A 16,076-nucleotide genomic window follows, 5' to 3' on the forward strand; every position below is an offset into this window, starting at 1 on the left:
TATCTCGGTACGGATGTTTATTACACGATACAAAGAGTAATCAATATAGGAATTTCTATTTTTTGATTGCCATTTTGGATCAACCAGCTGATCATGTAATAGTGATTGCTGGTCCAATGTAATGTTTTTAATCAAGGAACTAGTCAATGAGAGGAATCCTACCTGCTCTGTTTTGTCAAAAGCTCAATTCTATTACAATACAAAAGAGAATCCAAGGAATTGTATTTCCACTTATTAAAAAAATATGGAACTATAAATCAATAAGTTTACTTAAATAACAATAATAATTTAAAAAGTCGTTTTATGTATGTATGATTTCTGTAATCTTTGAATTCATCCTACATGCCCTCCTTGTCAATATAAGGACCCTCGGACTTTCCTCTTTCGCACGGCGATCAAAAAAATTATGAGCAATTGTTTCATGATGTCTTTGTCTCTCTTAACTGAAAACATTAACAATAACAAAACCCAAAAATGAATGGGACATAAATCAGATATGTAATACGCCCAATTATTCAACCAGAATAATAATAATAATGATAATAATAATAATTTTAATAAATCCCCAACTGATCATGTGACAATGGATCAAAAATTCCCATCCATTACATAAATAAATAAACCCACAAAACTACCATAATAATGTACCAACCAACTAACTCTGGATATTTTAAATTTACCCATATGCTGACTCTGGGGATGACAATTAATATATTATGATGGTGGCATTATATGATCTCCAAAACAGGAATAACTGTAAAATTAATTATTATTGAAAGACTTACAATATTCTTTTCCTTAAAAAAAAAAGTAAAACTTTGTTATTGTATTAATTATAATTATATGATGTATAAATTGTAATGCAAAACCAGGCGGTAATTCTCTTTGTAGTAGGTATTAAAGAAAAAAAGGGCATAACTAATCACGTAAACACTTCTTACCTCTATGAATCGTGATTCGTTGTCCTTATACTCGTTCAACTGTTGTTATTCGATAAAAACAAAATTTCCGCGGGAGCTGTTGTAGCGTCAGTGACCTACCACAACCTTCTCCAGCTAATCATCGTCTCGTCTCGGGTTTAGTTGTTCTAGTCAAAGATTGGAAAATGAAGATTAAACTGATTAAGCTTATACCCTCTTCAATCTGATTAATGATAGTACCAATCAGCCAACTTTGGACGGGGTCTATAGATGGCCATGGGCCTGCAGTAATGGGCTTCCCGAAATGTCAGCCCAGCCCATTTTTCCCGAGCTCCGACGTCAGCTCCCGTTGCTCGGATTGTCCGAGATCTGAGAAACTTCCAACGAAAACAGTTGAAGAAGAAGAAGGAGAAGAAAAAGGGGAAGGAGAAGCAGCAGCTGATCGGCGATCACAGCCCTCGGTCGGAGTCGGTATCGTTGCTGATTCGTCAAGGAGTCTCGCGAGGATGGTTCTGGTGTCCGCCGCGCGGGATTACATCAGCCGGATGTTGCAGGACATCTCGGGCATGAAGGTTCTCGTTCTCGATTCCCAAACGGTAATGACCTCACAAGCTAGCATCGTTGAAATTTGGGTTTTAGTTAAAATATTTCGTCCAGGAATTGGCTGAGTCTAGGATCATGATAAATTCGATGACAGTGATCACCAGCCACAGCTGTGCCCCTGCAATTGCATTGGCACGGAGATGTTGTCCTTCGATTCTGCCGCATTGATGTCACGATAGGGTTATAGGGTGTTGGAGCTTTGAGTTTAATATGATTAGAGATAAGAGATGGAAGTGAAATTATGTATTGAGAAATGGCAGAACTTTTTTTTTTTTTTTGGGGGGGGGGGGGGGGGGGTTGGGAATTGCGCTGATGCGGTGTGCTCAGTGCTTAGCTGTAGGAAATCGAATCTTGCCGGAAAAACGCATTTTTTCGAGTTGTAGTGCGTACCTGTGAGTTCAAGGAGCTGCAATTGCATGGTAGGAATTGTTTGATGGGTATACTGATTTGCAGGTGAGTGTTGTTAGTGTTGCATATTCGCAGTCAGAGCTTCTGAAGAAAGAGGTCTTCCTGGTGGAGTTTGTTGATTCTATTTCCAAGTCAAAAGAATCGATGTCACATCTCAAAGCAATTTATTTTCTTCGCCCTACATCAGAAAATATTCAGCATCTGCGGCGGCAGCTTGCTAGTCCTAGGTTCGGAGAGTATCATCTTTGTAAGTTTTTCAAATTCAAAGACATTTAGTTTTGAGTTCGGCTAGAATCTTGAAGCGAGATAATTGATCATGAGTTACTGATGAGATTTTTCCCCACGCTCTATGATACTGTCTTGTAGTTTTCTCGAACATATTGAAGGATACCCAAATTCATATTTTAGCTGATTCAGATGAACATGAAGTTGTTCAGCAAGTTCAGGTAATCTTCATTTTCATATCATTTTACTTTGGAGGATAAGACTGTTTCAGTGGGCAGAGGCAAGACGAAGTTTAATTAGCCTAGAACTCTTCACTTGAGCTTCTAATTGTCTGGTGATACTTTTAGTGTGAGTGCCAAGATTTTAGTTGCTGATCTGGAATCCAGCATACTTAAAACAAGAGCATGAATGAGATTCGTTAAGCAGCTTTTGAAATTCTGAATAGGTCATAGATACTTGATTCTGACGTTATGTGTTTCTGAGTGATTAGTCTAGTTACATTGTTAAATTAATTTGTCGCTTATACTTCCATCTTCTTCTTCTTTTTTTTCAATTTTTCGAGAGGGGTGATGTTTAATTTTTTTTTTTTGGCATGGATAAACTTTTTCTTTCAATTTTTTTTTAATAAATTCTGAATAGGTCACATATACTTGGTTCTGACGTTGATGTGCATTCTGTCACATGATGCTGTACTAGCATGTTCAACTCAGTGGTGTTGATGCTATCTAGTCATCTTCATGTTTCAATCTAGCATCTGGATCCAACCACTGACTTGATATTGCAGGAGTTCTACGCAGACTTTGTTGCAGTTGACCCTTACCATTTCACACTGAATATTCCATCCAATCACATGTACATGCTTCCAGCAGTTGTGGATCCCCCAAGATTGCAGCAATTCTGTGACCGTGTTGTTGATGGTATTTCCGCCCTTTTTTTGGCCTTAAAGCGGAGACCTGTAATTCGGTATCAGAGGACCTCTGATGCAGCGAAAAGAATAGCACACGAAGTTTCGGTAAGTCCAATTGTGACATTAATGAATATATTTGGTTTACAACGTATAGGTTTGTTTACTGTTTCCAGGATGATGGTGTATTGCCGAGCATACTGCAAGGAGACTCTTTATAGAGTTCTCTGTCCATCCATAAATATCTCATTTTCCTTCTGGTTTATGATTTTTATGTGTCCAGAAACTGATGTACCAGCAAGAAAGTGGGCTTTTCGACTTTAGACGCACAGAAGTTTCCCCCTTGCTTCTGATAGTTGATAGGAGGGATGATCCCGTGACTCCACTTCTGAATCAGTGGACTTATCAGGTAGGGATTGTTCTACTTTTTGGTGAGTGCCTACCGGTATGTTAGTGCCAGAACTAAAGTGGCAGCTAATAGTACACGTTTTGCAGGCAATGGTTCACGAACTGATAGGCATTCAAGATAACAAAGTTGACTTGCAAAGTTTTGGGAAGATTCCTAAAGATCAGCAGGTCAATATCTCTTCTGCTCCACCATGATATTTACAACAGTAACATAATCTACATAGTTATGTATATCTGCTCTATTGTGTAAATAGGAAGTTGTACTGTCAGCAGAACAAGATGCCTTCTTCAAAGCCAACATGTATGAGAATTTTGGAGATATAGGGATAAATATTAAGTCGATGGTCGATGAATTTCAGCAATTGGCGAAAAGTAACCAAAACATCCAGACAATAGGTTTGTATGAAGTGCCATGAGAGATGAGCTGTTTTAGAGATATATGACCAGTGAAATTTATTGATAAAATATTCTGACATTTTGCAGAGGATATGGCCAAGTTTGTCGACAACTATCCTGAGTACAGGAAAATGCATGGCAACGTCTCGAAGCATGTTACTTTGGTCACTGAAATGAGCAAGATAGTTGAAGAGCGAAAGCTCATGTTAGTTTCTGAGACAGAACAGGAGTTGGCTTGCAATGGTGGCCAGGTGGCAGCCTTTGAGGTAAATTCTGTTGAAGGGTTTCTTATATTCTAATGGTGGCTTTGTGTACCTTAAAAGACCTAAGCCTATGTGAAGGCTCTCGGAAATGGTTTACTGGTATAGTAACTCATTAAGGCAGTTTAAGCTTCCAAACCTCCTCACACTTTTAATTTAAGATGCTCTGGACCATTTTGGGCTAAGATGCCATATCTGGTCATGATAAAAGTAATACTTATTGTAGTTCTATTTATGCTTCTAACAACTTTCACTTTTATGGTTCATTTAGGCAGTGACTAATCTTCTCAACAATGAAAATGTATCTGATATCGACCGTTTACGCTTAGTCATGTTGTACGCCTTGCGGTATGAGAAGGAGAGCCCTGTTCAATTGATGCAACTTTTCAACAAACTTGCGTCGCGATCTCCAAAATACAAGCCCGGGGTAAGTTTACCAAATTATCTTAGTTCATGTTGCATTTTTCTTTTTGCCCCATCGGAACCTTGCATTCATTTTTGTGCCTTGCACTTCTATGAGCTTTACATATCCGTCACAAAGATGCAAGTTCCAACCAGGATGATTATTTCTTGACTATTTTGTGAGAGGAGCAACTTCATTGGAAGAAAACAGATTTCATTCCATTTCTTTTACTGATTTGCTTGATTTCTTCTTGTTTGAAGTTTGCTGTAATATTTTATAGATTCGTCAGTCTTATTGCATGCATTTTTGTGCCTTGCACTTCTATGAGCTTTACATATCCATCACAAAGATGCAAGTTCCAACTAAGATGATTATTTCTTGACTATTTTGTGAGAGGAGCAACTTCATTGGAAGAAAACAGATTTAATTCCATTTCTTTTGCTGATTTGCGTGATTTCTTCTTGTTTGAAGTTTGCTGTAATATTTTGTAGATTCATCAGTCTTTCTAATGATTAAATCGGGCAATAATTATTGCTAAGTTGAATTGGAACCATGGATGCAGCTTGTTCAATTTTTGCTGAAGCAAGCTGGGGTTGATAAGCGAACTGGAGATCTTTTTGGAAATCGAGATCTTCTAAACATTGCCCGCAACATGGCACGTGGCCTCAAGGTTGGTCAATTTTCATGGAGTTATTCTGTAACTTTTTTATTGGTTTAACTGCTCACCTGCTCATGATATGATCTTCTGCCTATACACAGGGGGTAGAGAATGTGTACACACAACACCAGCCTCTTTTGTTCCAGACTATGGAAAGCATTATAAAGGGTCGGTTGAGAGATGTAGACTATCCATTTGTTGGAAATCACTTTCAGCAGGGCAGGTTGTTCCCCTCTTGGTCTTTTATTATATATTGTAAAATAAGAAATATGATTTGTGTATGAAAAGTTGGCAACCTCGTGAAATTAATGATTTCTCTCATACTCTGTTATTCTCTATAAATGCAGGCCGCAGGAGGTGATAATCTTTGTTGTGGGTGGGACAACTTACGAAGAGTCGAGATCTGTTGCTCTACAAAACGCCACCAATTCAGGAATTCGTTTCATCCTTGGAGGTTCAGTGCTGCTCAATTCTAGGAGGTACTTTTCTTTCTTGATTTTTGATTCCCTTCTTGGGGTTTTTTATGCATGTTAAATTAACTAGATAGGAAAATCCAGCAGAACTGGACAGTGGAAGGAAAAGCAGTTCAGCTTAAAATGCATTTTGCTGCTCTGCTCCATTTTCCCCAAGCACCTCTCTTCTGATTTGTTATCTTATTGCCAGTTCTCGAGATATGTTGATGGCATTTGGACTGTATAAATCTACTCTGCTGCTCAACGGGGGTTTGCTGAAAATGCAGGTTTATAAAAGATCTAGAAGAAGCTCAGAGGATCGCTCGCTCTAGTTCAAGTGTAATTTGAAGATCGAATGCCCATTTTGCTTCCCGAGACCGAGCGTATATCTTTTGTTTTTTGCAGCTTCTTGCCTTGTTGAGGTAGTTGCTGATATAATTGAGTTGTACACACAAATCATAGAGTAGTTCATGCACTGCGTAGCCAGACGAGAATCGAGGGGTCAGGATGCTCATTATTTGTGTGAATTAGGTGGAGCTCCGAGAAGTTACACGTGACGCATAAGCTGGCCATTCCCATTCTTTTTTGAAAGGCTGCCCTTAGCAGGGGGTATTTTTTTCTGGGTTATTCGATCTCGATGAACCTTGTTCATGTTGTAACAGTGATTTGCACGAATTGGAATTATATAGGTTAATGTTTGAACGTATAAGATCTGGTGAATTTTTGTCCCCAATTTGTTTACGTTAGTAATTAAAATCATTGGACTGCAATTATAAGAAAGACCAATAAAACTCTGCAATAATATTAAGACTTGCGGGACAAATACCGCCATGGTTCAGTGAGAACTAAAAAGAAAAAAGCAGCAGCAATAATTGACAGTAGTAGTGGAGAAGTCCATTTACGGGGTGGAAGCATGTTTGGTTCGCATGCTTAAACAGAGAATGGAATACATATTTCGTGCGGAATACTCATTTTGACGTTTGGTTCAAGGGAATGTGGAATAGCTATTCTGGGTCGGAATAGTTATTCGGCTTGCATCAGGAATATGGGTGCCTCCCTCGAACGTCCGGAATGGTTAATCTCCATCCGGATTTTCTTCCCTTTATGCGTCTTCTTGAGCAGGGTTTCGTGCATATTTTGATGTAGAGAATGCAATGAACCCTTCACTTGCAGAATCAATGGGTATAGACACAGAAAAACTCCTCTTTCTGCGCCCAAATTCTGCTGAGAATTTACTCAGAGCTGTTTATACGCTTGCCAAAAGCGGATTCATAGATGTTATTGTAGTTGATAGAGTAAGTGGAAGGATTTCCCTCTCCGTTACCACGTCGCAAGCTTCTTGTTTGAGGGCACTTCAATCGGCAAGGAGACATGATTGTAGAATATGTATCTTCAATCAATGTTAATGTTAGGTCTTTATCGGGCGACTAGAATGCCCCGGCTGGAAATGGAAAGCCCAATATGTTGTGCTGGACTTTGTGTTGAAGTCATGTCATTCTCATGTTAGTGTTGAAATTTCATGGAAGAAGGGGCCTCAAATTGTCCAAATTCCCTATCCGATGAAGAGGACAAATTTAGCTATTGCAGGACTTTGACCCACGTAGGTTGCACCTTAATTCTAGCAATGTATGGCTCCGAAAATTCAAAACAAAAATAATGTCGGCTGTGCATCGAAAATTCCCAATATGTTTGTGCTGGACTTTGTGTTGAAGTTATGTCATTCTCATGTTAGTGTTGAAGTTTCATGGAAGAAGGGGCCTCAAATTTTCCAAATTCCCTATCCGATGAAGGGGACAAATTTAGTTATTGCAGGACCTTGACCCACGTAGGTGGCACCCTATTAAATTTTTATTGTAATAGTAGTTTATATTGCAAAGTAAAATAATTATTTTAAGTAAAAATGGCTATTCTTTGTTAATTATTTAATTAATAATTAAATTATAATTTACAGTAATTTTTTATTATAAGAGAATATGTTTTTATTAAGAAATTTTTTTATTAATTATTTAGATAATTATGCTTATTAATTTATTAAAATAGCTATTTCTAATAATTATAATTAAAAATATTATTAATTCATTATTAATAAACATTTAAATATTAATAATTTTATTATTTTTTATTAAAATAATTACTTTTATTAATAATCACAATTTTCATTCACTTTAATTAAAATAAATAATTTTTCAAAAATATTTACTTTTAAATTATTTAAAATATTTATTTTTTATTAATTATAAAAATTATCATTAAAATTATCTATTTATCCTATTAAAATAGAAATTTATCAGAATTTCTATTTTATTTCTTGTCTATTATATTTTTTGTCTATTATATTCTGTATTAATTCCATTTCAGCGAACCAATGGTAACCTAATAGAAGAGGGTCGGGACCAGTCATCGTTATGGTAGAATATTAAACCATATCGACATTGAGCTGGTCAGCGCATGTGCTTCTGGGAAATATCTTTGGTCGAATGGGTCCGACCATTCAGATGAAAGAACCCGACAGTTAATCAAATCACGCGGTAGGAGGGAAGGGGGAAAGAAAAACAGGGATGGATACCTGTTTATCTATTTGTTTTATTAAGATAGAAGACTCATTGTTGGGAAACACATAGTCAGCTGTTGTTTTTGGATTGAAAAAAGAAAAAAAAATTGTGATTTCATGCAAGAAGAGTTGATTAAGAGGCTGAGGGGTAGAAGAGAGCTCAATCAAAGTTCTGCCATCAAATACTGCGATTGAAAAAACTCTCTGACAGTTCTCTGATTCGATCTTTGATCGGAAGTACGCGGAAATGGTTACTGATGGTAGTCCTTGGTTATCTTGGTGGGCATGCCTATGCGTTTCCTTTCTCTCGTCGTTTGCTTCGATCGTTGTCACTGTTTTTGTTATGAAGAAAAGAAGCAGAAGTACTGCAGGTACTACTTCTAATGATGCGTTCTTCCATGGCACTGGTGGTGGCTACAGAGTCGACACATCAGGCTCGTCCTCGGCTAGTGGCCAACGGGGATATGAGTATGACGTCTTCCTGAGCTTCAGGGGAGAAGATACTCGCAAGGGATTCACTGATTGCCTCTACACTGCCCTTGAAGGTGCTGGGATCCGTGTCTTCAGGGACAATGAGAGGCTCGGCATCGGCAAGGAAATTGGTCGTGAACTTCTGCAGGGAATCAAGCGGTCTAGCATCTCCATACCCATCTTCTCTGAAAACTACGCATCCAGTAAGTGGTGCCTCAAGGAGTTTGCCTTCATGATGGAGTGCAGGGAAGCAAGGGAGCAGATCGTGCTTCCCATCTTCTACGATGTCACGCCAAACGAAGTCCAACACCAGACTGGGAGTTACGCCAGAGCCTTTCGGCAGCACGCCAAAAAGCAAGACCCTGAGACGGTTCAAAGGTGGAGGAGAGCTCTTGCAGAGGTTGGATCTTTGAAGGGTTGGGAATTAAAGAACGAGGCCAATGGGTAATTAAACCATTTCCTATTGCGTAGTTATCTATCTGGTGCTATAGATTTTTTGCATCTTTTTTTTTTTTTTGCAATTGTAGCGGCGTTCTCACTTAACTTTTCCGTATAATGTGTAAATCATATTTATCACCGACTTAACATACATATGATTAGAACAATTTCGTGTTTTTTGGAAAATGGAATAATAGACTGTACAATTTAACCAATCTAAAAATTTTGCTCACAACTGGTACAGGTTGGAAAAACTGATGGGAATTGTAAGATCAATGGGAATGACAGTATGGTTTGCCGTTTGGCGTTGTATATCTGTAAGAAATTGACAATACTGCACTATTTTCACTTGCAATCTGTGAAACATTGCCGGCAAAATAGTGTGCTATCATAGATCATATTACACATTTCTTCAACACATTTTGCTTGTGCGTGCAGCATAAAGCTTCATACAGTAGAAGAAGTCCTTTTTCTAGCATTACTGCAAATGATTTTTATTTTATTTTTTTTTAATTTCTGCTTCCATTATCAGTCAATGTTTTATTTCTTTGAACTATCAACTATTTTACCTTGCCCTCATGACATTAATCTTATGCCACAGACATCAAGGAAAATTGATTAAGATGATAGTCACAAAGGTTTTGAGGGAGTTGAAGAAGGCTCATCTTTGTGTCAACAACAACAACTTAGTAGGGATCGACAATCACATGAAAACAGTCGTGAGAATGCTTAGTGTCGATGCGCCAGATGTGAGGTTTATTGGTATTTGGGGCATGGGGGGCATTGGAAAGACGACACTTGCTAAGGTCGTCTATTACCATATGTTGGATGATTTTGACAGTTGCAGTTTCCTACAAGATGTACGAGAAATATCAGGGCGCAGTAACAACGGCCTTCGGCAATTGCAAAGTCAACTTGTTGCTGACCTCTTGAAGTGTGACCGCCCGGAGTTTGCTACCATTGATGAAGGAATAAGTGTAGTCAAGCGTAGGTTTCGTGAGATGAAGGTCCTCATTCTTCTCGATGATGTTGATAGTGTTGATCAACTAAAAGCACTGGCTGCAGAACTTGACTGGTTCGGCCAAGGGAGTAGAATCATCATCACCACTAGAAACAAGGGCACTTTAGAAGTACCTCGGGAGCATCAGGTCTATGAAGTAAATGAAATGGAAGAAGAGCAGGGCCTCCAACTATTTTGCAAGCATGCTCTGAGGAGAGATGCTCCCACAGTTAGACTGAGAGCTCTATCAGAAGAAATTGTCAAAAGAATCGGAGGTCTTCCTCTAGCTCTTGAAGTTATTGGCTCTTTTCTCCATGGGAAAAGTGAGGATACCTGGAAGGCGACATTGCAGAAGTTGAAGATAGTGCCAAATAAGGAAGTCGAGCACAGGTTGAGGATTAGCTATGATGCATTAGAGCACGAACAACAACAAATGTTTTTAGATATTGCATGCCTTTTCAGCCGGGAAGATAAAAGGACAATAGCTCACATGTGGAAAGATCAATATAAATTTTCTCCGGAAGCTGATATTGAAGTCCTCCAACTATTGTCTCTTATTAAGATTGGAGAGGACAATATGCTAAGGATGCATGATCAGCTTCGAGATCTTGGTAGGGGAATTGTTCGGCAAGAAAACCCTAAAGAACCAGGGAAGCGGAGTAGGTTGTGGGGCGATGAAGCAGTTGATGTTCTGCTGAAGAAGCAGGTAAAACATATTTTCATCTTTGGTTGTACAAAAGGCTATTGTGTTGTTAGACAGATAAAAGAAATGGAATTCTTTATGCAAATTTTCTTTTCTTTCTTTCTTTTATCTATTTGGAGCAGGGGTCGAAAAATATAGAAGCCATCCAACTGGAATATCAGATTGGGTTGGAGGACCGCTGTTTTGAGCCTAGCGAGTTTAGGAAGCTATCAAAGTTGAGATTTCTCCAACTAGACTGTGCTAATCTTGCTGGCAATTTTGAGAATCTTCTACCAACCCTGAGATGGCTTCGGTGGAAAATACCGTCACTCGACTGCACAGCAACAAATTTGAATGTAAAGGACCTACTCATCCTTGATTTGTCAAATAGCAAGGTCACACATAATTGGAATGCTTGGAACTCAATTCAGGTCTCTGCTAATACATTGAACTCTCTAATTGATAATGTTTTCTATGGCAAGTTCGGCGATACTTACTAATTGTTTTGCAGATGATGACGATGAAGCTGAAAGTTCTTGACCTCAGCTACTGCAAAGAACTTACTCGAACTCCTGATTTGTCCCCATTTTGCAACCTGGAGAGGTTAAATATAAGCAATTGCGAAAGACTGCAGGTGATTGACCCTTCCATAGGTAAGCTTAAGCATCTTGCTTCCCTCAATATGACAGATTGTCGTTTCGTTAAGGAGCTTCTAGAGCAATTGGACATCAATGAAACGTTGCTTGAACTTGTCATTGATGGAACTGGCATAAAAAAGTTGCCTACCCTGGACGGTTTGATGAAGCTCGAAACCTTGAGTGCCAACAACTGCGCGTGTCTGACTCAGATTCCAAGTTCTATTGGCCATTTAACATCTCTCGCAGATCTTAGACTTGATCAATCAAAAATCAGTGAGCTTCCAGAGTCGATTGGATCATTAGTGACATTGCGACGGCTAACGGTAGCAGGCACTCCTCTGAGAGAGCTTCCGAAGTCTATTGGGGGCTTGAATTCATTGGTCGAGTTGGTTCTATCCAGGACAAGGGTTGCCCGATTCCATTGAGAATCTGATTAATCTGCGTGTGCTTAAGATTGATCGTAGTTCAATCCAATCTATACCTACTGCTCTTGGACAGTTAGAGAAACTTAAATCCATAGACGCTTCAGAGTGTCGATTACTTCGACAAATTCCAATCGAGCTTGGGAGGCTATCCCTTTTAAAGGTCCTGCTATTGCGTCATACAAATATTAGCAGCATTCCAGAGACAATTGGGGGCCTTCCTTGTCTTGAGACTCTTGATTTAGCATGGTGCACACAGCTCAGAACTCTCCCTGCGCTTCCCAGCAGCTTAAGTAGCGTGTCACTGACCTGTGAGTCATCGGTGCCAATACCGAATCTCCCAGATTTGATTAACTTAAAGAAGATAGAATTTGTCCGGTCAGTGGTTCCCAAGGAGATTTTGGAGTTGTCGAAGTTGGAGAAGCTGCATATATCTCGGTCAAATGTTAGCATCTTACTGGACGGAATTGGCGCGCTGGCTACACTTAAGGAGCTTTCTATTGGTAATGTCAATCTCCAATGCCTTCCTGAACTTCCACTAGGTCTGCGTAAGCTATGTATATTACGTTGTCATTCCCTTGCAAGATTGACAGCGCTTTCAAATTTGCAAAACTTATCCGAATTAAAGCTACACGACTGCCCTGAGCTTGTCGAAATTGAGAGCCTCGGTGATCTAGCGACATTGAGAATTTTGTACATTTCTTTCTGCCGAAGGATAGCTAAACTTGATGGCCTTGATAAGCTGGAATCTTTGAAGAATCTAGTTATTTATGAATGTGGAAATCTTGAGAGGCTGCCAGATCTATCAAAGTTGAGTGCATTGTCTTTGATGATGGTATTCATTTGTGAAAAGCTTGTTGAAATTCTAGTCGTTAGCAGTTGGCAGGCCATTGAAACATTGAATGTGTCAAACCTAAAGTCATTGGCTTATGTAGATGTTAGAGGCTGCACTAGGCTAAAAGGACTTGATGGGCTTGATAAATTGGGAGCATTGATGAGATTGAACATTGCAGGTTGTAAATCAATTGAAAAGTTGCCCGATCTATCGAACTTGAAATCTTTGCAAAATCTCAATGCCTGTGGCTGTGAGAAGTTACAAGGACTCGATGGCCTCGATAAATTGGGTGCATTGACACGGTTAAGTATCAGCGGATGTAAGTCAATAGAAAGGTTGCCCGATCTATCGAACTTGAAATCTTTGCAACATCTCGTTGCCTATGGCTGTGAGAAGTTACAAGGACTTGATGGCCTTGATAAATTGGGTGCATTGACATGGTTAAGTATCGGCGGATGTAAGTCAATAGAAAGGTTGCCCGATCTATCGAACTTGAAATCTTTGCAAGATCTCGGTGCCTATGGCTGTGAGAAGTTACAAGGACTTGATGGCCTCGATAAATTGGGTGCATTGACATGGTTAAGTATCGGCGGATGTAAGTCAATAGAAAGGTTGCCCGATCTATCGAACTTGAAATCTTTGCAAGATCTCGATGCCCATGGCTGTGAGAAGTTACAAGGACTTGATGGCCTCGATAAATTGGGTGCATTGACACGGTTAAGTATCAGCGGATGTAAGTCAATTGAAAAGTTGCCCAATTTGTCAAACCTAAGATTGCTGGAAATTTTTAGAGCAGATGGTTGTGAGAAGTTGCAAGAAGTTGAGGGGCTGAAAAAAGTGGAAGAGCCACCAACTCAGCCGAAGTGGAAACTGTGGCAATGTCTAGATGGTAATGGTATTGAGAAGTTACAAGAACTTGATGGGCTTGATGAATTGAGATCATTTTGGGGGTGGTTTGAAGATAGGACATCTGAGAAGTTACTCAACCAATCGAACTATGGAGTATTGAGACAATGGTATGCCGATGGCTGCGAGAAGGTACCAGAACTTGAGGGCCTCGAAAACCTGGAAAATTTTCACTTAGACGTCTCTGAAGATTCAAATCAATTGAGATTCTATAAGATTTATAATTGGTAGAGTGCCTTGCTAGTTTTTTTGGTGGGAAAAGATATTACCTGTACGACACTTGGGTATGAGTCATAATAAGGGATGCATGGGGCAGACAGAGGACTACTCTCCTTTCCAGGTTGTTCAATAGCAAGTGCTTGAAAGGGGTGGCCCTCATGATTGCATGCAGAGGCAAGTCCTGACCAGCAAATATGGCTAATAATGGAGTAAAAAGCTGCAGAATGGAGAGAACATGGTAAGAAGTTTCCTTAATCACTGCGACAATCTTTTATGCAGATCTGATCATTTCCTTCCAAAATCTTCCTATAAATTTTTCCTGTGCAGCTCATTTGTATTCTAAAACTCTGCCATTGATTGCAACCGAGGAAATGAATATCTCCTGAGACTTCCTATCCAATAATTTCCTGCACGCATTCCCTTTTATTATTGCCTTGTAGTCCGGCCCGTTAGCTACAGAATGTACTAAGTTGGTTATGTTAGTTCCAATTATATTCTCTTCAAATAACTGCAGATCAGACAAAAACCCAGGCAAGTACTTTTCGTAAGCAAATGTGCAATACTGTGAAAGCAGCTTCTGCGGTCCACACCTGGGATGATGAGGAGCTCTATACTGGAGGCACAGAAGATATCGGTCCTGAGCTTCTTGAAGGGATCAGGCAGTGCGAGACCTGACAATCTTTCAGTTGTTAGATTAAAATTTGGCAACTTCTTTACAGGGAACATGGGAGTGATTTTTGCTTCTGGTTGCATGGAAAGAAACATGATGCTTCGGAAAGATTTGATGGTTAACTCTGGTCGGGATGAAATTTTGGCAGCGGCTTTAATACTCGTGGAACTAAAGTCTGAAAGGTCAGAATTTATATTCGAGCTTTGTAGGTGTTTGTTTTGGTCGTGTTTGTAAATTGTAATCCACCCATTGTGGGTGATGAATTTGGCTTTTGGTGATCCGAGAGAGTGTTCTCTTGAGTTTGGGTTAATCCGAGGGCTTGCCCTTGATGAAAAACAAATTGTAATCTCCATCGATCTAGTGGAAAGTTGATCTGGACTCGGTCCCGTGGTTTTTCCCTTCATTAGGGTTTTCCACGTAAAAAGTTCTCGGTGTCCCTTTCAGTTGCTGCGTAATTGACTCTTTGAGCATCCTTTCCCAACAAAAAGTTCGACAGCATATACTAGTCGATATATGCACCATAGGTTGGCAGGAATAGCAAATTGCCATGTTTCTTAAACTCTAGCTGACTGTTTTTACTTCTTACAAATACGATAAGTTTGACATTTCTGAGGGCATTTCTCAACAGCTGTCGATCAAAAAATCAAGAATCCAAAACAGATATTCATTCAAATGAGTGAATTAGAAAGTAAATAAACATTTCAGTTGCTTTGTAATGCTGCGCCCAACTATCAGATAGACATATGTGCAACAATTTGAGTCTATGAAAATCACATTCCACTTCTCAAAATTAAGAGAATCCTCGATCGATCTCTTCCCACATTGCCAGCTGTTTCTTTCCTTCCATTCCCACAAGCGAACCGGAAGAAAGAAACTTTAAGAGTTATTTAGTACTTACCAGAACTGGAAGGATCTCCGAAAAAGTAATCATTCACGAATCAGATAACCGGACATTCCTCGCTGTACATCAATGATATCAAGTTAAAGATGACAGAAAAATAACTGGAAGATGTCAAAAAAGGTGATATAGAGCAAACAGTTACAAGTACTTGCTGGGGCAAGTTGCTTATTAAAGAAAGCAATTTGAAGAAGCATGTTTTGCGACAGAACATCGGCTTCAAAATAACACTTTGTCAGATAGTTCGAGGTTATAGAACTCTCCATTCAACATGCTTCCAGAGCTAAAAACCTCGTCCATCAGATACCATTTATCTGGTACATGATAGTGATAGTAATACACGAGACAGCATTATCAGTAATCAATCAAATATTGATCTAGCAGCCAACAGTATGATTAAGGCAAACACACAGGGCAATTCAGAAAGTTTGCCCTAACAGTTAATCGTATCAAATGTCTGCACTGACTATGACTACCTAGTAAATAGTAAAAGGTGCAGAAAAACCGTCTCTGCCATTTACAAACCAAAAGTTTGAGGCAAATGCGATGAATATCAAAGGAAATCCTCTTTGAAGTTGTAAACTCACCGTAGTCTGATATTGAGAGATTGAAGTCCATCATAGAAGTTGTTACGGACCCGTACCCCTCAATTTCACTTAATATCTAGAAATTGATCTTGGATTTATCTCTTCGAGCCCCGGAATTTCTG

General features: G+C 39.2%; 3 protein-coding genes across 3 annotated transcripts; all 3 read left to right on the plus strand.

Moving 5' to 3' along the window:
* Nucleotides 1-1,296: 1,296 nt before the first annotated feature.
* LOC116205922 (vacuolar protein sorting-associated protein 45 homolog) lies at nucleotides 1,297-6,370 on the plus strand. Its single transcript, XM_031538623.1, has 13 exons — nucleotides 1,297-1,516; nucleotides 1,977-2,178; nucleotides 2,298-2,377; nucleotides 2,941-3,168; nucleotides 3,344-3,469; nucleotides 3,556-3,636; nucleotides 3,723-3,864; nucleotides 3,952-4,130; nucleotides 4,396-4,551; nucleotides 5,090-5,197; nucleotides 5,287-5,408; nucleotides 5,533-5,664; nucleotides 5,925-6,370. Exons 1-13 carry the CDS (start codon nucleotides 1,427-1,429, stop codon nucleotides 5,983-5,985), a joined length of 1,707 nt encoding a protein of 568 aa, XP_031394483.1. The 5' UTR covers nucleotides 1,297-1,426; the 3' UTR covers nucleotides 5,986-6,370.
* Nucleotides 6,371-8,200: 1,830 nt separating this feature from the next.
* Nucleotides 8,201-12,577, plus strand: LOC116202982 (TMV resistance protein N-like). The gene is made up of 4 exons (XM_031534616.1): nucleotides 8,201-9,103; nucleotides 9,699-10,803; nucleotides 10,923-11,210; nucleotides 11,291-12,577. Exons 1-4 carry the CDS (start codon nucleotides 8,436-8,438, stop codon nucleotides 11,840-11,842), a joined length of 2,613 nt encoding a protein of 870 aa, XP_031390476.1. The 5' UTR covers nucleotides 8,201-8,435; the 3' UTR covers nucleotides 11,843-12,577.
* On the plus strand, nucleotides 11,839-14,936 carry LOC116202984 (putative adenylate cyclase regulatory protein). Its single transcript, XM_031534617.1, has 2 exons — nucleotides 11,839-14,037; nucleotides 14,314-14,936. The coding sequence occupies exon 1, from the start codon at nucleotides 12,669-12,671 to the stop codon at nucleotides 13,809-13,811; it is 1,143 nt and encodes a 380-aa protein (XP_031390477.1). The 5' UTR covers nucleotides 11,839-12,668; the 3' UTR covers nucleotides 13,812-14,037; nucleotides 14,314-14,936.
* Nucleotides 14,937-16,076: the final 1,140 nt, after the last annotated feature.

The sequence above is a fragment of the Punica granatum genome, chromosome 4, assembly GCF_007655135.1.
Source record: "Punica granatum isolate Tunisia-2019 chromosome 4, ASM765513v2, whole genome shotgun sequence".
Taxonomy (NCBI): Eukaryota; Viridiplantae; Streptophyta; class Magnoliopsida; order Myrtales; family Lythraceae; genus Punica; species Punica granatum.